General features: G+C 49.4%; 1 protein-coding gene across 2 annotated transcripts in view; it reads left to right on the top strand.

The window, feature by feature from the left end:
* Nucleotides 1-24,850, top strand: part of LOC116937384 (AP-1 complex subunit sigma-2) — a 129,168-nt gene that overhangs the window by 31,394 nt on the left and 72,924 nt on the right. The window contains exon 5 of one of the 2 annotated variants that reach the window (XM_032944462.2): nt 9,475-23,401. The exons of the other annotated variant lie outside the window; for it this stretch is intronic. Coding sequence (XP_032800353.1) covers nt 9,475-9,516 — 42 coding nt within the window. The 3' untranslated portion in view covers nt 9,517-23,401. Of the gene's footprint in view, nt 1-9,474; nt 23,402-24,850 lie in introns of those variants that run through there. 2 annotated transcript variants of the gene reach the window in all.

Raw genomic sequence — 24,850 nt, 5'->3', positions numbered from 1 at the left:
CTCGGTGCTGTTTGATTCAAATTCGGTGCTGTTTGAGACTCCTTTGTGCTGGTTGATTCAACCTTGCTGCTGTGTTGATTCAACCTCGGTGCTGTTCGATTCCACTTGGTGCTGTGTTGATTCAACCTTGGTGCTGTTTGATTCCGCTTGGTGATATGTTGATTCAACCTTGGTGCTGTTTGATTCCACTTGGTGATATGTTGATGCAACCTGGGTGCTTTTTGATTCAACCTCGGTGCTGTTTGATGCAACTTCGATGCTGTTTGATTCAACCTGGGTGCTGTCTGTAGTAATCTGGGTGCTGTCTGTAGTAATCTGGGTGCTGTCTGTAGTAATCTGGGTGCTGTCTGTAGTAATCTGGGTGCTGTCTGTAGTAATCTGGGTGCTGTCTGTAGTAATCTGGGTGCTGTCCGTAGTAATCTGGGTGCTGTCTGTAGTAATCTGCGTGCTGTCTGTCGTAATCTAGGTGCTGTTTGTAGTAATCTGGGTGCTGTCTGTAGTAATCTGGGTACTGTCTGTAGTGATCTGGGTGCTGTTTGTTTCAACCTGGGTGCTGTCTGTAGTAATCTGCGTTCTGTCCATAGCAATCTGCGTGCTGTCTGTAGTAATCTGCGTGCTGTCTGTAGTAATCTGGGTGCTGTCTGTAGTAATCTGGGTGCTGTCTGTAGTAATCTGGGTGCTGTCTGTAGTAATTTGGGTGCTGTCTGTAGTAATCTGGGTGCTGTCTGTAGTGATCTGGGTGCTGTCTGTAGTAATCTGGGTGCTGTCCGTAGTAATCTGGGTGCTGTCTGTAGTAATCTGGGTGCTGTCTGTAGTAATCTGGGTGCTGTCTGTAGCGATCTGGGTGCTGTCTGTAGCGATCTGCGTGCTGTCTGTAGTCATCTGGGTGCTGTCTGTAGTAATCTGGGTGCTGTCTGTAGTAATCTGGGTGCTGTCCGTAGTAATCTGGGTGCTGTCCGTAGTAATCTGGGTGCTGTCTGTAGTAATCTGGGTGCTGTCTGTAGTAATCTGGATGCTGTCCGTAGTAATCTGGGTGCTGTCTGTAGTAATCTGGATGCTGTCCGTAGTAATCTTGGTACTGTCTGTAGTAATCTGCGTGCTGTCTGTAGTGATCTGGCTACTGTCTGTAGTAATCTGGGTGCTGTCTGTAGTCATCTGCGTGCTGTCCGTAGTAATCTGGGTGCTGTCTGTAGTAATCTGAGTGCTGTCTGTTGTAATCTGGGTGCTGTCTGTAGTAATCTGGGTGCTGTCTGTAGTAATCTGGATGCTGTCCGTAGTAATCTGGGTACTGTCTGTAGTAATCTGCGTGCTGTCTGTAGTGATCTGAGTACTGTCTGTAGTAATCTGGGCGCTGTCTGTAGTGATCTGGGTACTGTCTGTAGTAATCTGGGTGCTGTCTGTAGTCATCTGCGTGCTGTTCGTAGTAATCTGGGTGCTGTCTGTAGTAATCTGAGTGCTGTCTGTTGTAATCTGGGTGCTGTCTGTAGTAATCTGGGTGCTGTCTGTAGTAATCTGGGTGCTGTCTGTAGTAATCTGGGCGCTGTCTGTAGTGATCTGGGTACTGTCTGTAGTAATCTGGGTGCTGTCTGTAATAATCTGGGCGATGTCTGTAGTGATCTGGGTACTGTCTGTAGTAATCTGGGTGCTATCTGTGGTAATCTGGGTGCTGTCTATAGTAATCTGGGTACTGTCTGTAGTAATCTGGGTGCTGTCTGTAGTAATCTTGGTGCTGTCTGTAGTGATCTGGGTGCTGTCCGTAGCAATCTGCGTGCTGTCCGTAGTAATCTGAGTGCTGTCTGTAGTAATCTGGGTGCTGTCTGTAGTGATCTGAGTGCTGTCCGTAGTGATCTGGGTACTGTCCGTAGTGATCTGGGTGCTGTCCGTAGTAATCTGGGTGCTGTCGTGATCTGGGTGCTGTCTGTAGTAATCTGGGTGCTGTCTGTAGTAATCTGGGTGCTGTTTATAGTAATCTGCGTGCTCTCCGTAGTAATCTGGGTGCTGTCTGTAGTAATCTGGGTGCTGTCTGTAGTAATCTGGGTGCTGTCTGTAGTAATCTGGGTGCTGTCTGTAGTAATCTGGGTACTCTCTTTTGTAATCTGGGTGCTGTCCGTCGTAATCTGGGTGCTGTCTGTAGTAATCTGGGTGCTGTCTGTAGTAATCTGGGTGCTGTCTGTAGTAATCTGGGTGCTGTCTGTAGTAATCTGGGTGCTGTCCGTCGTAATCTGGGTGCTGTCTGTAGTAATCTGGGTGCTGTCCGTAGTAATCTGGGTGCTGTCTGTAGTAATCTGGGCGCTGTCTGTAGTAATCTGCGTGCTGTCTGTAGTGATCTGGGACCTGTCTGTAGTAATCTGGGTGCTGTCTGTAGTAATCTGGGTACTGTCTGTAGTAATCTGGGTGCTGTCCGTAGTAATCTGCGTGCTGTCCGTAGTAATCTGCGTGCTGTCTGTAGTAATCTGGGTGCTGTCTGTAGTAATCTGGGTGCTGTCTGTAGTAATCTTGGTGCTGTCTGTAATAATCTGGGTGCTGTCTGTAGTAATCTGGGTGCTGTCTGTAGTAATCTGGGTGCTGCCTGTAGTAATCTGGGTGCTGTCTGTAGTAATCTGGGTGCTGTCTGTAGTAATCTGGGTGCTGTCTGTAGTAATCTGGGTGCTGTCTTTAGTAATCTGCGTACTGTCTGTAGTAATCTGGGTGCTGTCTGTAGTAATCTGGGTGCTGTCTTTAGTAATCTGCGTACTGTCTGTAGTAATCTGCGTACTGTCCGTAGTAATCTGGGTGCTGTCTGTAGTAATCTGAGTGCTGTCCGTAGTAATCTGGGTGCTGTCTGTAGTAATCTGGGTGCTGTCTGTAGTGATCTGCGTGCTGTCCGTAGTAATCTGCGTGCTGTCTGTAGTAATCTGGGTGCTGTCTGTAGTAATCTGGGTGCTGTCTGTAGTAATCTGGGTGCTGTCTGTAGTAATCTGGGTGCTGTCTGTAGCGATCTGGGTGCTGTCTGTAGCGATCTGCGTGCTGTCTGTAGTCATCTGGGTGCTGTCTGTAGTAATCTGGGTGCTGTCTGTAGTAATCTGGGTGCTGTCCGTAGTAATCTGGGTGCTGTCCGTAGTAATCTGGGTGCTGTCTGTAGTAATCTGGGTGCTGTCTGTAGTAATCTGGATGCTGTCCGTAGTAATCTGGGTGCTGTCTGTAGTAATCTGGATGCTGTCCGTAGTAATCTTGGTACTGTCTGTAGTAATCTGCGTGCTGTCTGTAGTGATCTGGCTACTGTCTGTAGTAATCTGGGTGCTGTCTGTAGTCATCTGCGTGCTGTCCGTAGTAATCTGGGTGCTGTCTGTAGTAATCTGAGTGCTGTCTGTTGTAATCTGGGTGCTGTCTGTAGTAATCTGGGTGCTGTCTGTAGTAATCTGGATGCTGTCCGTAGTAATCTGGGTACTGTCTGTAGTAATCTGCGTGCTGTCTGTAGTGATCTGAGTACTGTCTGTAGTAATCTGGGCGCTGTCTGTAGTGATCTGGGTACTGTCTGTAGTAATCTGGGTGCTGTCTGTAGTCATCTGCGTGCTGTTCGTAGTAATCTGGGTGCTGTCTGTAGTAATCTGAGTGCTGTCTGTTGTAATCTGGGTGCTGTCTGTAGTAATCTGGGTGCTGTCTGTAGTAATCTGGGTGCTGTCTGTAGTAATCTGGGCGCTGTCTGTAGTGATCTGGGTACTGTCTGTAGTAATCTGGGTGCTGTCTGTAATAATCTGGGCGATGTCTGTAGTGATCTGGGTACTGTCTGTAGTAATCTGGGTGCTATCTGTGGTAATCTGGGTGCTGTCTATAGTAATCTGGGTACTGTCTGTAGTAATCTGGGTGCTGTCTGTAGTAATCTTGGTGCTGTCTGTAGTGATCTGGGTGCTGTCCGTAGCAATCTGCGTGCTGTCCGTAGTAATCTGGGTGCTGTCTGTAGTAATCTGGGTGCTGTCTGTAGTGATCTGAGTGCTGTCCGTAGTGATCTGGGTACTGTCCGTAGTGATCTGGGTGCTGTCCGTAGTAATCTGGGTGCTGTCGTGATCTGGGTGCTGTCTGTAGTAATCTGGGTGCTGTCTGTAGTAATCTGGGTGCTGTTTATAGTAATCTGCGTGCTCTCCGTAGTAATCTGGGTGCTGTCTGTAGTAATCTGGGTGCTGTCTGTAGTAATCTGGGTGCTGTCTGTAGTAATCTGGGTGCTGTCTGTAGTAATCTGGGTACTCTCTTTTGTAATCTGGGTGCTGTCCGTCGTAATCTGGGTGCTGTCTGTAGTAATCTGGGTGCTGTCTGTAGTAATCTGGGTGCTGTCTGTAGTAATCTGGGTGCTGTCTGTAGTAATCTGGGTGCTGTCCGTCGTAATCTGGGTGCTGTCTGTAGTAATCTGGGTGCTGTCCGTAGTAATCTGGGTGCTGTCTGTAGTAATCTGGGCGCTGTCTGTAGTAATCTGCGTGCTGTCTGTAGTGATCTGGGACCTGTCTGTAGTAATCTGGGTGCTGTCTGTAGTAATCTGGGTACTGTCTGTAGTAATCTGGGTGCTGTCCGTAGTAATCTGCGTGCTGTCCGTAGTAATCTGCGTGCTGTCTGTAGTAATCTGGGTGCTGTCTGTAGTAATCTGGGTGCTGTCTGTAGTAATCTTGGTGCTGTCTGTAATAATCTGGGTGCTGTCTGTAGTAATCTGGGTGCTGTCTGTAGTAATCTGGGTGCTGCCTGTAGTAATCTGGGTGCTGTCTGTAGTAATCTGGGTGCTGTCTGTAGTAATCTGGGTGCTGTCTGTAGTAATCTGGGTGCTGTCTTTAGTAATCTGCGTACTGTCTGTAGTAATCTGGGTGCTGTCTGTAGTAATCTGGGTGCTGTCTTTAGTAATCTGCGTACTGTCTGTAGTAATCTGCGTACTGTCCGTAGTAATCTGGGTGCTGTCTGTAGTAATCTGAGTGCTGTCCGTAGTAATCTGGGTGCTGTCTGTAGTAATCTGGGTGCTGTCTGTAGTGATCTGCGTGCTGTCCGTAGTAATCTGCGTGCTGTCTGTAGTAATCTGGGTGCTGTCTGTAGTAATCTGGGTGCTGTCTGTAGTAATCTGGGTGCTGTCTGTAGTAATCTGGGTGCTGTCTGTAGTAATCTGGGTGCTGTCTGTAGTAATCTGGGTGCTGTCTGTAGTAATCTTGGTGCTGTCTGTAATAATCTGGGTGCTGTCTGTAGTAATCTGGGTGCTGTCTGTAGTAATCTGGGTGCTGTCTGTAGTAATCTGGGTGCTGTCTGTAGTAATCTGGGTGCTGTCTGTAGTAATCTGGGTGCTGTCTGTAGTAATCTGGGTGCTGTCTGTAGTAATCTGGGTGCTGTCTGTAGTAATCTGGGTGCTGTCTGTAGTAATCTGGGTGCTGTCTGTAGTAATCTGGGTGCTGTCCGTAGTAATCTGGGCGCTGTCCGTAGTAATCTGGGCGCTGTCCGTAGTAATCTGGGTGCTGTCTCTAATACTTTGGGTGCTGTCTCTAATAATCTGCGTGCTATCTAGTTAGTTATCCTGCATGCTGTCTAGTTAATGGTCCGAGCGCTGTCTAGTAATCGAGATGCTGTCTCTCGCACACTCACCGTCCTACTCTCACAAACACACTTGTACCACAACAACCGACATTTGCCGCTAAGTGGCGGTGACGTCACCAACGCTTGTGCCAGGCGGTGTGCACGCTGGGGCCACGTGAAGTGTCGAACGCCCGCTGGCAGGAGGTCACCGGACAGACCCAGGTGCCATGGGTTGACTGACAGATCACTGGCAGATGCACCACCTGCGTCCCCTACTGTGCCAACTCCGCTGTGTTTTAGCCGCCTGGCGCTCCGCTCGTTTTAGTGAGCAACGCTCCTCCGCCCTCCGTTGTTGCTGGAGGGCGACTGCCTCCAACTGCCCAGTAGCAGCATCCTTCACGAGCCTCCTCCTCCACAGAGGCTGATCTTGACACCGCTGGTACCATCATTAGGAAGTCCACTTGGCTCAGCATCCTTCTGTCGTGCATCAGCTCCATCTCTTCTCCAGCCCGTGTCATGCCCGTTTAGTCCCCTCTATCTGGGCAAACAGAAGTTGCTTGGGCATGCGGTGGCACTGGGCATGCGGGTCACATGACCCAGCCAACACAGCCTTGCCTGCGGGAGGAGCTCACCAATGGCACTTTGTCCAGATCTTTTAAGAATTTGTGAGCTCCTCACACAATCCAGCCTGGTTAAACCCAAGATGGATCGTAGGCAGGCCAGTCTGAATGTTTCCAACTGGCGAAGATGTTCCATGAGGGGGGTCCACGTTTCGCAAGCGTAGAGAAGGGAGGGCATGACCGTGGCCGAGAAGACCCTAAGTTTCGTGTGGCGCAACAGCTACAGACCAGGTAGCTTCCACACAGCGTTACGCAGCCGATGAAAAGATAATGCCGCTCGATTGATTCAGAGTGAGACCTTTGCTGTCAAACCGGAGCCGGTCATGAGCACACTGCCCAGGTATGGAAAACTCTCCACTGTCTTCACAACTGCCCTGTCACCAATGGGAATTTGAAGGGGTGGAGTGTATGATGGTACAAAATACCCAGGCAGCTGCTTAGTTTTGGTGGGGCTGATGGTAAGGCCCAACCCCTTAGTGGCAAGCTCCAGGTTCAGCAGCAACAACTCCAACTCCTCCTCTGAGTGAGCAGCAATCACCAGATGATCAGCATACATAACGTGGTTGACCAATAGGGAGCCATCCTTCGACCACACCCGGGCGTCGATTCGCATCCCATTGTATCTGTACCAGATGGAAATACCTCCGGGACAGCTATAGAAGGCTTCATGAACTACGTGGTCGAAATAGATGTTAAATAATCTGGGAGCCAAAGGACATCCCTGTCGCATCCCAAGGTGTACAGGGAATGGCTCAGGCTCCCAGCCATGTAGTTTTTCCCAGGCCTGCCCACCATCATGAAGGTCCTAAATGATCGTGAGCAGAGAGTCAGGGACTCCGAAAGCACTAAGAACAATCCAGAGCCCAGGCTTACTGATGGTATCATAGGCCTTGACCAGGTCAATAAAGCAGAGACGTAGATGTTGTTGGAATTATCTACACCTCTGTTGTAATAGACTGACAGAAAATATGGCGTCTATGTAGGACCGCCCTTTACTGAAATTACATTTGGGTTCCGCAAGCCTCCTCACCGTGCCTGGCAAGGCAATGTTGAATGATCCTTGCCAGGACCCTTCCCGGCACACTGGGGAGTGAGATGCCCCTGTAGTTGTTACAGTCTGTGCGGTCCCCCTTCTTTAAGAGGGGGTCCACTAGGGCATCCATCCAATCCTGCAGAACCCGTCCAGTGGGCCAGACTGTTGTTACGATGTCATGTAGGGCAGTCTGTGCACAAACGCCACCCTCCCTCAGCAGTTCGCTTGGGAGATCAACTCTGCCCAGCTCTTTTCCTGGACTCAGACTCTGGATTGCCTTCAGTACTTCCTCATCAGATGGCATTTCAGCCAGCCACTTGCAGAGGGTGACTACTTCTTCTAATATTTTGAGGCACCGCAGCCTCAGCAGAGTCATCCCCACTTTGCCCTATGATGTTTTCTGGGCTGAGGGATTTCTTCTCCCCCCAAGACCTCACAGAAATGCTCAGAAAACCTGCAAACCTCATCCTGGGGATCGGAGATCGGATCACCTTCCTTTCCCTTACGGATGGTGATAGGTGTGGCGCCGAAAGTAACTTTTTTGATGGAATTGAATAGTGATTTGTGACTGCGGGCTACTGAGGCAGATTCCATTTCCTCAGCAACCCGCGACCACCACCCATCCTTGCAGCGCCTCGCGGCTCTCCGAACCTCCGACCTGAAGGCTGCGGTAAGCCTCCTCATTCTCCGACGTGGGATGCTGTAGCCGATGAGAGTGGGCCTGTCGCTTTTTCTCATTCAGCCCGAACACCTCCTCCGTCGGCCAGGGTCTCTTTGGAGGTCTGGACCGCGCACCCAAAGCAGCCCTTGCAGCTGCATGAGCCACAGTCCTAAACCTCGCCCATTTCCCCTCGGCATGAGGAGGAGTTGTGCGATGCCAAGCCCAGCTGCAAGCGACGAAAATTCCTCTTGCAATTTTCATCAGTTAGCTGAGATCAGACCACTGTGGGTTTAAATGGGGTCGAATATGGGCACCCACCACCGGAGTGGAAGAATGGCAGGCGCATCTTACAGATGACAAGCCGATGGTCAGTGGCAGATCAGCTCCACGGTAGGTCCTGGTGTCAAGGACATGGGCCCGCAAACCGCTGTTCCGTCACTATGTAGTCCAGCAGATGTTCTTGCTTGGACCCGGCATGCATCCATGATGTTGTGTGGATGCGCCAATGTCAGAACAGCGTGTTGGTAATAACAAGCCAATGGGCTGCATAGAAGTCTAGCAGCCGCCTACCATTTTTATTCAGCTGATCTGGCCCATGCCTTCCAATTACTCCAGACCAGGTGCCGGCATCATGACCAACTCGGGCATTTAAGTCACCCAACAAGATGACTCTATCCAGAGGGGCCACTTTAGCTAGCACCTGTGACAGGAGGTCATAGAAGGCATCTGACTCATCGGCTTTGCCTGCATCCCTCCACGGATGTTCGTCTTCGGTGGGGGCATAAGTAACCACGACCACCACTCCTCACCTCTGTTTGATGGGAAGGCGAGCCCAAAGTAGCCTGGGGCTTACAGCTTTCCACACCTCATCGCCACGCTCCCAAGCCCTCTTCATTCTTTTTTCAGAAGAAGAACCACTCCCTGTTGTTTGGCAGTCTCCTGCCCCGATTAGAGGACTGTCCACCCCTCATGGTGGCAGGAGCCAGAGCCGGTCCACCAGACCTCCTGAATACCAAAGAGATCCAGGCGGTACCGGTCCAGCTCCCAACAGAGGAGTGGCAGCCTCTCCTCCGCAGTGAGCGTTCAAACATTCCACGTGGCCACACGAAGTGGCTTTTTGTTGTTTCTGGAGGAGCCCCGAGGGTAGAGATTCAATCTCCTGGCTCCTGCCAAACGGGGTTTGTCCAGGAGACGTCATAGACGCCTGTCCCCCCGGGGCCTCCGGCACAAGCTTATTAGTTAGATATTTTAGACGTGGTTTAGTGGTACATTTTCGAAGGTGGAGGGGTTACCAGCCCCATTGCACCCGTCCAGAGCCCCCGTTTAGCCCCTGTTGTGGTCACAGACGCCACGAGGGGAGGAGCCAATCGGAATTGGCCTCTCCCCCCCACAGCACTGTCCACGACAGAGTTTGCCCGTCCGGCACCGCGAGGAGGTAGGGGGTTGTTTTGCCGGGCTACTGCACACACAGGCGCACACACACACACACGCGCACACACACACAGGCGCACACACACAGGCGCACACACAGGCGAAGAATCCCACCCACCACCCACCACCACCACCACCACGTGCGGCCGCGAGATGTTTGTGATTATTTATCTTATTTTTTGTCCCTTGGCTTGTTCCCCTCTCGTCCGCAGACGTTCCAGGTCTATGTAGACATGCCCATGTTCAAATCGTGACGCCATCACCACCGCCACCACACCCACACACGCGCACTCACGAACGCGCGCCTCCGTTACCAAACCTCCCCGTGGGGGGTGAACCCCCGGGCTCTCCGCTCAACCTCTCCGCTAACCCCGGTTCCACGCCAACTCCGTCAAAAAAAAAAAGGTTCCCCCCGTGTAGCCTTCAAGAGGCATTGGGGTCAAGTTGCTGTGAGTAGCGAGTAGCAGTAACAGCAGCAGCGCCTAAGAAGGCCACACGGACACACACAGACAAAGGTCCCCCGTGTAGCCTTCAAGAGGCATTGGGGGCAAGTTGCTGTGAGTAGCGAGTAGCAGTAACAGCAGCAGCGCCTTTGAAGGCCACACGGACACACAGAGACCGTGTAGCCTTCAACAGGCTGTAGGGGCAAGTTGCTGTGAGTAGCGAACAGCAGTAACAGCAGCAGCGCCTTTGAAGGCCACACGGACACACAGAGACAAAGGTCCCCCGTGTAGCCTTCAACAGGCTGTAGAGGCAAGTTGCTGTGAGTAGCGAGTAGCAGCAGCAGCGCCTATGAAGGCCACACACTCACGGACACACAGAGACAAAGGTCCCCCGTGTAGCCTTCAACAGGCTGTAGGGGCAAGTTGCTGTGAGTAACGAACAGCAGTAACAGCAGCAGCGCCTTTGAAGGCCACACGGACACACAGAGACAAAGGTCCCCGTGTAGCCTTCAACAGGCTGTAGAGGCAAGTTGCTGTGAGTAGCGAGTAGCAGCAGCAGCGCCTATGAAGGCCACACACTCACGGACACACAGAGACAAAGGTCCCCCGTGTAGCCTTCAACAGGCTGTAGGGGCAAGTTGCTGTGAGTAGCGAGTAGCAGTAACAGCAGCAGCGCCTTTGAAGGCCACACGGACACACAGAGACAAAGGTCCCCCGTGTAGCCTTCAAGAGGCATTGGGGTCAAGTTGCTGTGAGTAGCGAGTAGCAGTAACAGCAGCAGCGCCTAAGAAGGCCACACGGACACACAGAGACAAAGGTCCCCCGTGTAGCCTTCAAGAGGCATTGGGGTCAAGTTGCTGTGAGTAGCGAGTAGCAGGAGCAGCAGCGCCTAAGAAGGCCACACGGACACACAGAGACAAAGGTCCCCCGTGTAGCCTTCAAGAGGCATTGGGGTCAAGTTGCTGTGAGTAGCGAGTAGCAGGAGCAGCGCCTTTGAAGGCCACACGGACACACAGAGACAAAGGTCCCCCGTGTAGCCTTCAAGAGGCATTGGGGTCAAGTTGCTGTGAGTAGCGAGTAGTAGGAGCAGCAGCGCCTAAGAAGGCCACACGGACACACAGAGACAAAGGTCCCCCGTGTAGCCTTCAAGAGGCATTGGGGTCAAGTTGCTGTGAGTAGCGAGTAGCAGTAACAGCAGCAGCGCCTAAGAAGGCCACACGGACACACAGAGACAAAGGTCCCCCGTGTAGCCTTCAAGAGGCATTGGGGTCAAGTTGCTGTGAGTAGCGAACAGCAGCAGCAGCGCCTTTGAAGGCCACACGGACACACAGAGACAAAGGTCCCCGTGTAGCCTTCAACAGGCTGTAGAGGCAAGTTGCTGTGAGTAGCGAGTAGCAGCAGCAGCGCCTTTGAAGGCCACACGGACACACAGAGACAAAGGTCCCCCGTGTAGCCTTCAAGAGGCATTGGGGTCAAGTTGCTGTGAGTAGCAGCAGCAGTAACAGCAGCAGCGCCTAAGAAGGCCACACGGACACACAGAGACAAAGGTCCCCCGTGTAGCCTTCAACAGGCTGTTGGGGCAAGTTGCTGTGAGTAGCGAGTAGCAGCAGCAGCGCCTAAGAAGGCCACACGGACACACAGAGACAAAGGTCCCCCGTGTAGCCTTCAACAGGCTGTTGGGGCAAGTTGCTGTGAGTAGCGAACAGCAGTAACAGCAGCAGCGCCTTTGAAGGCCACACGGACACACAGAGACAAAGGTCCCCCGTGTAGCCTTCAAGAGGCATTGGGGTCAAGTTGCTGTGAGTAGCGAGTAGCAGCAGCAGCGCCTAAGAAGGCCACACGGACACACAGAGACAAAGGTCCCCCGTGTAGCCTTCAACAGGCTGTAGGGGCAAGTTGCTGTGAGTAGCGAGTAGCAGCAGCAGCAGCGCCTATGAAGGCCACACACTCACGGACACACAGAGACAAAGGTCCCCCGTGTAGCCTTCAACAGGCTGTAGGGGCAAGTTGCTGTGAGTAGCGAGTAGCAGTAACAGCAGCAGCGCCTTTGAAGGCCACACGGACACACAAAGGTCCCCCGTGATGCCTTCAACAGGCTGTAGGGGCAAGTTGCTGTGAGTAGCGAGTAGCAGCAGCAGCGCCTATGAAAGCCACACACACACACGGACACACAGAGACAAAGGTCCCCCGTGTAGCCTTCAAGAGGCATTGGGGTCAAGTTGCTGTGAGTAGCGAGTAGTAGGAGCAGCAGCAGCGCCTAAGAAGGCCACACGGACACACAGAGACAAAGGTCCCCCGTGTAGCCTTCAACAGGCTGTAGAGGCAAGTTGCTGTGAGTAGCGAGTAGCAGCAGCAGCGCCTATGAAAGCCACACACACTCACGGACACACAGAGACAAAGGTCCCCCGTGTAGCCTTCAACAGGCTGTAGGGGCAAGTTGCTGTGAGTAGCGAGTAGCAGTAACAGCAGCAGCGCCTAAGAAGGCCACACGGACACACAGAGACAAAGGTCCCCCGTGTAGCCTTCAAGAGGCATTGGGGTCAAGTTGCTGTGAGTAGCGAACAGCAGCAGCAGCAGCGCCTTTGAAGGCCACACGGACACACAGAGACAAAGGTCCCCCGTGATGCCTTCAACAGGCTGTAGGGGCAAGTTGCTGTGAGTAGCGAGTAGCAGCAGCAGCGCCTATGAAAGCCACACACACACACGGACACACAGAGACAAAGGTCCCCCGTGTAGCCTTCAACAGGCATTAGGGGCAAGTTGTTCTTAGTAGCGAGTAGCAGTAACAGCAGCAGCAGCGCCTTTGAAGGCCACACGGACACACAGAGACAAAGGTCCCCCGTGTAGCCTTCAAGAGGCATTAGGGGCAAGTTGCTGTGAGTACGGTACGCGCCGGGCGCGGGGTCGGTCGGAAAAACTCGGGAGGGATCGGTGATTTTTTTGATTTTTTTAAACTTTGACTGCAGTGAAGGAAAAAAATCGGTCCTTGTTACGAAACTAAATAAACTCCTCGCGCTGCTCCTGGGTTTTGTTGCGAGCCGATTCCACAGTTTAGGGATAACCGTGGCGTTTTTTGGCCTACGCGAAAATATATGTGTGTGAAATTAATGGGCCGTCCATAGAAAAAAATGCAATTGCTCGAACGGAGGCAATGAATTGATGAATTGATGATGGCGATTTTCGCCGCATCCGAGCGCAAAATTTGGCATTGATTTGAGCAACAGGGAAGTGATATTGACTTGAAGCTTTCCTGGCAGCTGCAATCCATACTCTTTGGTTCGTTCGGTGAAGTCACGTGGGTGGAAATAATCAAATGAAATAACTCGCGACGTTTCGATTGCAACGCAAGCAATCGTCATCATCATCATCAGGGTGGGGAAACCACAGCGGGGAAAAAAACACAGGAAGGAGACTAGCTTTTGATTACAGGATTTGACCACGATCAGCGCGAGTGAAATTAAATAAAAAGCATAGTAATAGGTTTTTTTTACCCGTCTATCTGGCGCCTAAACTGACACCTCTACACGAGGGGATCGTGTTTGCAATAACCACAACACAAGCAGTCCAAATGCAAACGAAAAAAAGAGACAAATATTTTTAGTTTTTTCGGTAAAGTCACGTTGAAGAGAAACAACAAAATAATAAAATATATATAAAACAATAAAAAATTCTCACGACGTTTCGACCATAACTCAAACGGTCGTCTTCAGGTGTGTTGGTTTGCATAAATTTATTTTTATAAATAAATAAATGCGCCGTTTAAAAATAAATGTATGCGAACCAACACACCTGAAGACGACCGTTTGTGTTATGGTCGAAACGCCGTGAGAATTTTTTTATTGTTTTATATATATTTTATTATTTTGTTGTTTCCCTTCAACGTGACTTTACCGAAAAAACTAAGAATATGAATTACTGCAGTCACGAAAGCTTTAAATCAAAATTTAAAAAAGAGACAACTCTGATCATTTTGACTGCTCGTGTTGTGGTTATTGCAAACATGATCTCCTTGTACAAAGGTGTCAGTTTTGGTGCCAGATAGACGGGTAAAAAAAAACCTATTACTACACCTTGCTACTGGCAAAGGAGAAGGCCTCATAATGTAAATGAAAAGCGTTGAAGAATGTCAACGTTGCCGGCACACGAATCGACCAAATCGTCTAGTCGCGCGATTGGCCACGTGGAACAGCCTTCACGGACAACGTCGGCGGTGATTTTACACACCCCGTCAACTCCCCAGCGGTGCCTTCCTGCTTTGGGAGTACGTTGGTTCGCCGCGAGCCAAAACTCTGGACCGGTTTTGACTTTTGAAGCGTCTCATCAGCAGCTGAGTCCAGGGCTCTGCTTGAACCAACGCTGGTGGAACTGCTCCAGATGTTGATACTCAAGGATCGGTTTCGACATTCAGTGTTTCATCAGCAGCAGTGTCAGACTCTGCTTGAACCAATGCTGGTGGAACTGCCCCAAATGTTTATACGCAAGGATCGGTTTCGACATTCAGTGTTTCATCAGCAGCAGTCTCAGGCTCTGCTTGAACCATTGCTGGTGGAACTGCCCCAAATGTTTATACGCAAGGATCCGTTTCGACATTCAGTGTCTCATCAGCAGCAGTGTCAGACTCTGCTTGAACTATTGCTGTTGGAACTGCCCAGATGTTTATATTCAAGAACCGGTTTCGACATTCAGTGTCTCATCAGCAGCAGTCTCAGGCACTGCTTGAACCAACGCTGGTGGAACTGCCCCAGATATTTATACGCAAGGTTCGGTTTCGACATTCATTGTCTCATCAGCAGCAGTGCCAGACTCTGCTTGAACCAACGCTGTTGGAACTGCCCCAAATGTTTATGCTCAAGGATCGGTTTTGACTTTCAGTGTCTCATCAGCAGCAGTCTCAGGCTCTGCTTGAACCAATGCTGGTGGAACTGCCCCAAATGTTTATACGCAAGGATCGGTTTCGACATTCAGCATCTCATCAGCAGCAGTGCCAGACACTGCTTGAACCATTGCTGGTGGAACTGCCCCAGATATTTATATTCAAGGACCGGTTTCGACATTCAGTGTCTCATCAGCAGCAGTCTCAGGCACTGCTTGAACCAACGCTGGTGGAACTGCCCCAGATATTTATATTCAAGGACCGGTTTCGACATTCAGTGTCTCATCGGCAGCAGTGTCAGACTCTGCTTGAACCAACGCTGGTGGAACTGCCCCAGATATTTATACGCAAGGTTCGGTTTCGACATTCAGTGTCTCATCAGCAGCAGTGCCAGGGCTCTGCTTGAACCATTGCTGGTGGAACTGCCCCAGATGTTGATACGCAAGGATCGGTTTCGACATTCAGCGTTTCATCAGCAGTAATGCCAGACTCTGCTTGAACCATTGCTGGTGGAACTGCCCCAAATGTTTATATTCATGGACCGGTTTCGACATGCAGCGTCTCATCAGCAGCAGTGTCAGGCACTGCTTGAACCATTGCTTGTGGAACTGCCCCAAATGTTTATATTCAAGGATCTGTTTCGACATTCAGCGTTTCATCAGCAGCAGTGCCAGACTCTGCTTGAACCAACGCTGGTGGAACTGCCCCAAATGTTGATACGCAAGGATCGGTTTCGACATTTAGTGTCTCATCAGCAGCAGTCTCAGGCACTGCTTGAACCAATGCTGGTGGAACTGCCCCAAATGTTTATACGCAAGGTTCGGTTTTGACATTCAGTGTCTCATCAGCAGCAGTGTCAGACTCTGCTTGAACCATTGCTGGTGGAACTGCCCCAAATGTTGATACGCAAGGATCGGTTTTGACTTTCAGTGTCTCATCAGCAGCAGTCTCAGGCTCTGCTTGAACCAATGCTGGTGGAACTGCCCCAAATGTTGATACGCAAGGATCGGTTTCGACATTCAGCATCTCATCAGCAGCAGTGCCAGACTCTGCTTGAACCAACGCTGGTGGAACTGCCCCAGATGTTTATATTCAAGGACCGGTTTTGACTTTCAGTGTCTCATCAGCAGCAGTCTCAGGCTCTGCTTGAACCAACGCTGGTGGAACTGCCCCAAATGTTGATACGCAAGGATCGGTTTCGACATTCAGCGTTTCATCAGCAGCAGTCTCAGGCACTGATTGAACCATTGCTGGTGGAACTGCCCCAGATGTTTATATTCAAGAACTAGTTTCGACATTCAGTGCCTCATCAGCAGCAGTGCCAGGGCTCTGCTTGAACCAACGCTGGTGGAACTGCCCCAAATGTTGATACTCAAGGACCGGTTTCGACATTCAGTGTCTCATCAGCAGCAGTCTCAGGCTCTGCTTGAACCAACGCTGTTGGAACTGCCCCAGATGTTGATACTCAAGGATCGGTTTCGACATTCAGCGTTTCATCAGCAGCAGTCTCAGGCTCTGCTTGAACCAACGCTGGTGGAACTGCCCCAGATGTTGATACTCAAGGACCGGTTTCGACATTCAGTGTCTCATCGGCAGCTGAGTCCAGGGCTCTGCTTAAACCAACGCTGGTGGAACTGCCCCAAATGTTGATACTCAAGGACCGGTTTCGACATTCAGCGTCTCATCAGCAGCAGTGCCCGGGGCTCTGCTTGTTAAGTGACGACTTTCTGTCCGTGACATATCGGCGGTTCACGTTCCACGGCAAAGCCCGACCGGGCGAGGCGTCAAAATCGTTTTGATTTTTTTGCCCGTGCCGCCGATCCACCGCCGCTCAGATTCGCCCTCTCCCAGAAGTCTGAGTGGCGTGCGGGGCGATGGCGATGCGTCGGTTTTACTTGGGAGGCGAAAACTTTTGAAAAGGAAACTGAAACTTAAAAAAGAGATTTTTTTGTTTTTGTTTTTTACCGGGTGTGACGTCCCCCAACTTGAGCCGATGTGTAGCTTTTTTTTTTCAGGAGAAGTGGCTGATATCATCATTATCATCATCATCACCACGTGGCAACAATAGGCAAATGCTCTAAACGCCGTGGCGACGTCGACTCTAAATGTGGGGGGGGATGAACCGGAGGGCTCGGGAGGATAATCCACGCGACCCCTGGGAGAGAGCGAGAGAGAGAGAGACGTGCAGACTCCAAACATACAGCGGCAGGGTCGGGAACAAACCCACGGGCCTCCTGTACACCAGGCGAGGTAGTCAACAGCTCCTAGCCGCCGCCGCCGCGATGATGATGATGATGATGAGAGAGAGACGCGCAAACTAACAAATATACAGCAGCAGTAGGCATCGTCAGGGGGTCGGGAATCGAACCCACGGCCTCCTGCGTACCAGGCGAGGTAGTCAACATCTCGTAGCCACTGTGATGATGATGATGAGAGAGAGACGCGCAAACTAACAAATCTACAGCAGCAGCAGCAGCAGGCATAGTCAGGGGGTCGGGAATCGAACCCACGGCCTCCTGCGTACCAGGCGAGGTAGTCAACATCTCCTAGCCACCGTGATGCCTCTCTGATATTTGCAGGAGGCGTGTAGTCTTCCTGTCTGTCGTGTGATTTTTTGTTAGTGTGTCTGTGTGCGCGGTAGTGTAGCGGGTAGCGCTACGCTGCCCTACAAACCTGGCAACCCGGGGTTCGATTCCCGCTCACGGCAAACACCGGTGACGATTATCTGAACCGGTCTTGGGCCTCCCCTAGGTCGACTCGGCCTCAAACGAGTACCCGGTGCGGTGCGTAGTGAACATCGCCACTGGGGGAGACAAAGGCGGCCGGGCGTGGTGCTGGCCACCCACCCCTTCGTGTGCTTTGCCGGCCTTCACAGGTGCTGCTCGCTAACAGCACTTGCCCCTACAGTCTGTTAGAGGCTACACGGGGGATCTTTGTCTGTGTATAGGTGCTGCTGCTGCTCGCTAACAGCACTTGCCCCTACAGCCTGTTAGAGGCTATGCAGGGGATCTTTGTCTGTGTATAGGTGCTGCTGCTACTCGCTAACAGCACTTGCCCCTACAGCCTGTTAGAGGCTACACGGGGGATCTTTGTCTGTGTATAGGTGCTGCTGCTACTCGCTAACAGCACTTGCCCCTACAGCCTGTTAGAGGCTACACGGGGGATCTTTGTCTGTGTATAGGCGCTGCTGCTACTCGCTAACAGCACTTGCCCCTACAGCCTGTTAGAGGCTACGCGGGGGATCTTTGTCTGTGTATAGGTGCTGCTGCTCGCTAACAGCACTTGCCCCTACAGCCTGTTAGAGGCTACACGGGGGATCTTTGTCTGTGTATAGGTGCTGCTGCTACTCGCTAACAGCACTTGTCCCTACAGCCTGTTAGAGGCTACGCGGGGGATCTTTGTCTGTGTATAGGTGCTGCTGCTACTCGCTAACAGCACTTGCCCCTACAGCCTGTTAGAGGCTACACGGGGGGATCTTTGTCTGTGTATAGGTGCTGCTGCTACTCGCTAACAGCACTTGCCCCTACAGCCTGTTAGAGGCTACGCGGGGGATCTTTGTCTGTGTATAGGTGCTGCTGCTACTCGCTAACAGCACTTGCCCCTACAGTCTAGTAGAGGCTACACGGGGGATCTTTGTCTGTGTATAGGTGCTGCTGCTACTCGCTAACAGCACTTGCCCCTACAGCCTGTTAGAGGCTACGCGGGGGATCTTTGTCTGTGTATAGGTGCTGCTGCTACTCGCTAACAGCACTTGCCCCTACAGCCTGTTAGAGGCTACACGGGGGATCTTTGTCTGTGTATAGGTGCTGCTGCTGCTCGCTAACAGCACTTGCCCCTACAGCCTGTTAGAGGCTACACGGGGGATCTTTGTCTGTGTATAGGCGCTGCTGCTACTCGCTAACAGCACTTGCCCCTACAGCCTGTTAGAGGCTACGCGGGGGATCTTTGTCTGTGTATAGGTGCTGCTGCTACTCGCTAACAGCACTTGCCCCTACAGCCTGTTAGAGGCTACACGGGGGATCTTTGTCTGTGTATAGGTGCTGCTACTGCTCGCTAACAGCACTTGCCCCTACAGCCCTGTTAGAGGCTACACGGGGGATCTTTGTCTGTGTATAGGTGCTGCTGCTACTCGCTAACAGCACTTGCCCCTACAGCCTGTTAGAGGCTACGCGGGCGATATTTTTTTCGTTGGGTTTGTGTGTGCGCTCAACGTTCTGGAGAGCCGTGCGGCTAAAACACAGCAGGCAGGCACAGTGGGGGACCACCGCTGGTGGTGCATCGGCGGGTCATCTCAGTCGGTCAACCCCACGGCGCCTGCTGGGTCTCTCCCCGTGACCTCCTGCACCTAGCCTGGCACAGGCTAGGTGTCCCCGTGACCTCCTGCCGGCGGGCGTTCACGCGATAGCCTCAAAGTGCAGCCAGCCTGGCACAGGCGGCCGCGGTGACCTCGCCGCCGCTGAGTGGCGAATGACGGCTGTTGTTGTTGTTGCTGCTGTCGTTGTTGTTGTTGCTGCTGTGTGTATGTTGAACTTCTTTCGCCCGGCCGTGCTAATCGGAGTCGCGGGCGGGCGGGCGGGCAACCAGAGGGGAAAGGGGAGAGAGAGAGGGAGAGAGAGAGGGAGAGAGGGAATGTGATTGAAGAGGTGAATGTCAGTTGAACACGTCATCGTAGTAGTAGTCATAGTAGTAGTCGTAGTAGTAGTAGTCATCATAGTAGTAGTAGTCATCATAGTAGTAGTCATCGTAGTAGTAGTCATAGTAGTAGTCATCGTAGTAGTAGTCGTAGTAGTAGTAGTCATAGTAGTAGTAGTTGTAGTAGTAGTAGTAGTCATAGTAGTAGTAGTCGTAGTAGTAGTAGTCGTAGTAGTAGTAGTAGTCATAGTAGTAGTAGTCATAGTAGTAGTAGTTGTAGTAGTAGTCGTAGTAGTAGTAGTCATCATAGTAGTCATAGTAGTAGTAGTCATAGTAGTAGTAGTCGTAGTAGTCATCGTAGTAGTAGTCGTAGTAGTAGTAGTCATAGTAGTAGTCGTAGTAGTAGTCGTAGTAGTAGTAGTCATAGTAGTAGTAGTCATAGTAGTAGTAGTAGTCATAGTAGTAGTCGTAGTAGTCATCGTTGTAGTATTAGTAGTTGTAGTATTAGTAGTCATAGTAGTAGTAGTCGTAGTAGTAGTCATAGTAGTTGTAGTAGTAGTAGTCATAGTAGTAATAGTCGTAGTAGTAGTCATAGTAGTTGTAGTCGTAGTAGTAGTCATAGTAGTTGTAGTAGTAGTCATCGTAGTAGTAGTCATCGTAGTAGTAGTCATCGTAGTAGTAGTCATAGTAGTAGTCGTAGTAGTCATAGTAGTCGTAGTAGTCATCGTAGTAGTATTAGTAGTAGTCATAGTAGTAGTAGTCATAGTAGTCGTAGTAGTAGTAGTCATAGTAGTCGTAGTAGTAGTAGTCATAGTAGTAATTGTTGTAGTATTAGTAGTCAGTACTAGTACTCATAGTAGTAGTTATAGTAGTAGTACTCATAGTAGTAGTCGTAGTAGTAGTAGTCGTAGTAGTAGTCATAGTAGTAGTAGTTGTAGTAGTAGTAGGAGGGGTTTGGAGACTTTAGCGACCAATGTCATCCATGGTATATGTTTTTGTTTGGGTTGGATCGCGTCATTATGCATGTTGTTGTGTCGTGAAACTTCGCCACCACCTGTCAACGCAGCCAATTGGTAAGGGGGTTGTCACGTGAACAGAACGTGGCAATTCGTTACTAGTCACTAGTATAGCACACCGGTGTGTTGGAGAGTAAAGCCACAATATTCACAATTGTAAATCCACAACATTCACAATTGTAAATCCACAACAATCACAATGGGAAATCCACAACATTTACAATTCGAAATCCACAACATTCACAATTGTAAATCCACAACATTCACAATTGTAAACCCACAACATTCACAATTGTAAATCCACAACATTCACAATCGCCAAATCCACAACATTTACAATTGTAAATCCACAACATTCACAATTGTAAATCCACAACATTCACAATTGTAAAGCCACAACATTCACAATTGTAAATCCACAACATTCACAATTGTAAATCCACAACATTCACAATTGTAAATCCACAACATTCACAATTGTAAACCCACAACATTCACAATTGTAAACCCACAACATTCACAATTGTAAATCCACAATATTCACAATTGTAAATCCACAACATTCACAATTGTAAATCCACAACATTCACAATTGTAAACCCACAACATTCACAATTGTAAATCCACAACATTCACAATTGTAAATCCACAACATTCACAATTGTAAACCCACAACATTCACAATTGTCAATCCACAACATTCACAATTGTAAATCCACAACATTCACAATTGTAAACCCACAACATTCACAATTGTCAATCCACAACATTCACAATTGTAAATCCACACCATTCACAATTGTAAATCCACAACATTCACAATTGCCAAATCCACAACATTCACAATTGTAAATCCACAACAATCACAATTGGAAATCCACAACATTCACAATTGTAAACCCACAACATTCACAATTGTAAATCCACAACATTCACAATTGTAAATCCACAAAAATCACAATTGGAAATCCACACCATTTACAATTCGAAATCCACAACATTCACAATTGTAAACCCACAACATTCACAATTGTAAATCCACAACATTCACAATTGTAAATCCACAACATTCACAAGTGTAAATCCACAACATTCACAATTGGCAAATCCACAACATTCACAATTGTAAACCCACAACATTCACAATTGTAAACCCACAACATTCACAATTGCCAAATCCACAATATTCACAATTGTAAATCCACAACATTCACAATTGTAAATCCACAACATTCACAATTGCCAAATCCACAACATTCACAATTGGAAACCCACAACATTCACAATTGTAAATCCACAACATTCACAATTGTGTTGTAAATGTTGTAGTGAGTTTAACTTTCCAACACACAGCAACTGGTTAGTGCTGTACTAGTAACGAATTGTAAATGTAGTAGTGGGTTTAACTCTCCAACACACAGCAACCCGTTAGTGCTGTACTAGTAACGAATTGTGAATGTTGTGAGTTTAACTCTCCAACACACAGCAACCGGTTAGTGCTGTACTAGTAACGAATTGTGAATGTTTTAGTGGGTTTAACTCTCCAACACACAGCAACCGGTTAGTGCCGTTCTAGTAACGAATTGTAAATGTAGTAGTGGTTTTAACTCTCCAACACACAGCAACCGGTTAGTGCTGTACTAGTAACGAATTGTAAATGTTGTAGTGGGTTTAACTCTCCAACATACAGCAACCGGTTAGTGCTGTACTTGGTAACGAATTGTAAATGTTGTAGTGAGTTTAACTCTCCAACACACAGCAACCGGTTAGTGCCGTTCTAGTAATGAATTGTAAATGTTGTAGTGGGTTTAACTCTCCAACACCCAGCAAGCGGTTAGTGCTGTACTAGTAACGAATTGTGAATGTTGTAGTGGGTTTAACTCTCCAACACACAGCAACCGGTTATTGCCGTACTAGTAACGAATTGTAAATGTAGTAGTGGGTTTAACTCTCCAACACACAGTAACCGGTTAGTGCTGTACTTGGTAACGAATTGTAAATGTTGTAGTGGGTTTAACTCTCCAACACACAGCAACCGGTTAGTGCCGTACTTGGTAACGAATTGTAAATGTTGTAGTGGGTTTAACTCTCCAACACACAGCAACCGGTTAGTGCTGTACTAGTAACGAATTGTGAATGTTGTAGTGGGTTTAACTCTCCAACACGCAGCAACCGGTTAGTGCTGTACTAGTAACGAATTGTAAATGTTGTAGTCGGTTTTACTCTCCAATACACAGCAACCGGTTAGTGCCGTACTTGGTAACGAATTGTGAATGTTGTAGTGGGTTTAACTCTCCAACACACAGCAACCGGTTAGTGCTGTACTAGTAACGAATTGTAAATGTTGTAGTGGGTTTAACTCTCAAACCCACAGCAACCGGTTAGTGCTGTACTAGTAACGAATTGTGAATGTTGTAGTGAGTTTAACTCTCCAACACACAGCAACCGGTTAGTGCCTTACTAGTAACGAATTGTAAATGTTGTAGTGGGTTTAACTCTCCAACACACAGCAACCGGTTAGTGCTGTACTTGGTAACGAATTGTAAATGTTGTAGTGGGTTTAACTCTCCAACACACAGAAACCGGTTATTGCCGTACTAGTAACGAATTGTAAATGTTGTAGTGGGTTTAACTCTCCAACACACAGAAACCGGTTATTGCCGTACTAGTAACGAATTGTAAATGTAGTAGTGGGTTTGACTCTCCAACACACAGCAACCGGTTAGTGCTGTACTAGTAACGAATTGTAAATGTAGTAGTGGGTTTAACTCTCCAACACACAGCAACCGGTTAGTGCCGTACTTGGTAACGAATTGGCCACGTTCTGTTCACGTGACAAACCCCCTTACCGATTGGCCGCGTCGGGTGGTGGCGAGTTTAACGACACAACATTCGTATTTACGCCATCTAATCCAAATACAAAAAAAAAAACCCTCCCATCATGGATTCGAGGGGGAATGTGTGTAAAGTTTATAATAATAATAACAACAACAAGAATATAGTATTTATGACGGTTGGATTCTCGGCGGTGTTTGTTTTGCTTTGCTGTTGCTGCTGTTGTTGCTGTTGTAAGTGGCCGGTGTTTTGCTACATCGGGCGCGCGCTGGTGTTGGGTCGGGGGCGACGCGTCTTGCCGTGACGTGATAAAGGCAACGCAGAAGGACGTTTACCAAAATCGCCGTAGTGGCTCTTCTGGCTTTGTTTTACTCTCTGTCTCTCTCTCTCTGTCCGCCCGCCCGCCCGCCATCGTCATCATCATCGTGTTGATGATGACGCTACGCTGTAGGAGGGAGTGAGAAGGAACAGATGGAGATTAGTCCACACTACTGTAGCAGGGAGTGAGAAGGAACAGATGGAGATTAGTCCACACACTCTGCTGCTGTAGGAGGGAGTGAGATGGAACATGGAGATTAGTCCACACACTCTGCAGTAGGAGGGAGTGAGATGGAACAGATGGAGATTAGTCCACACACTCTGCTGTAGGAGGGAGTGAGATGGAACAGATGGAGATTAGTCCACACTACTGTAGCAGGGAGTGAGATGGAACAGATGGAGATTAGTCCACACACTCTGCTGCTGTAGGAGGGAGTGAGATGGAACATGGAGATTAGTCCACACACTCTGCTGTAGAAGAGAGTGAGATGGAACAGATGGAGATTAGTCCACACACTCTGCTGCTGTAGGAGGGAGTGAGATGGAACAGATGGAGATTAGTCCACGCACTCTGCAGTAGGAGGGAGTGAGATGGAACAGATGGAGATTAGTCCACACACTCTGCTGTAGGAGGGAGTGAGATGGAACAGATGGAGATTAGTCCACACACTCTGCTGCTGTAGGAGGGAGTGAGATGGAACAGATGGAGATTAGTCTACACACTCTGCTGTAGGAGGGAGTGAGATGGAACAGATGGAGATTAGTCCACACACTCTGCTGCTGTAGGAGGGAGTGAGATGGAACAGATGGAGATTAGTCTACACACTCTGCTGTAGGAGGGAGTGAGATGGAACAGATGGAGATTAGTCCACACACTCTGCTGCTGTAGGAGGGAGTGAGATGGAACAGATGGAGATTAGTCCACACACTCTGCTGTAGGAGGGAGTGAGATGGAACAGATGGAGATTAGTCCACACGCACTCTGCTGCTGTAGGAGGGAGTGAGATGGAACAGATGGAGATTAGTCCACGCACTCTGTTGTAGGAGGGAGTGAGATGGAACAGATGGAGATTAGTCCACACTACTGTAGCAGGGAGTGAGAAGGAACATATGGAGATTAGTCCACGCACTCTGCTGCTGTAGGAGGGGGTGAGATGGAACAGATGGAGATTAGTCCACACACTCTGCTGTAGGAGGGAGTGAGATGGAACAGATGGAGATTAGTCCACACACTCTGCTGTAGGAGGAAGTTAGATGGAACAGATGGAGATTAGTCCACGCACTCTGCTGTAGGAGGAAGTTAGATGGAACAGATGGAGATTAGTCCACGCACTATGCTGTAGGAGGGAGTGAGAAGGAACAGATGGAGATTAGTCCACACTACTGTAGCCAGGAGTGAGAAGGAACATATGGAGATTAGTCCACACACTCTGCTGTAGGAGGGAGTGAGATGGAACAGATGGAGATTAGT

The sequence above is a fragment of the Petromyzon marinus genome, chromosome 70, assembly GCF_048934315.1.
Source record: "Petromyzon marinus isolate PM22_M1 ecotype Great Lakes invasive population chromosome 70, UKy_Petmar_22M1.pri1.0, whole genome shotgun sequence".
Lineage (NCBI taxonomy): Eukaryota > Metazoa > Chordata > Hyperoartia > Petromyzontiformes > Petromyzontidae > Petromyzon > Petromyzon marinus.
The sequence above is the reverse complement of the archived record's forward strand: the minus strand, read 5'-3'. Positions and strand labels throughout refer to the sequence as shown.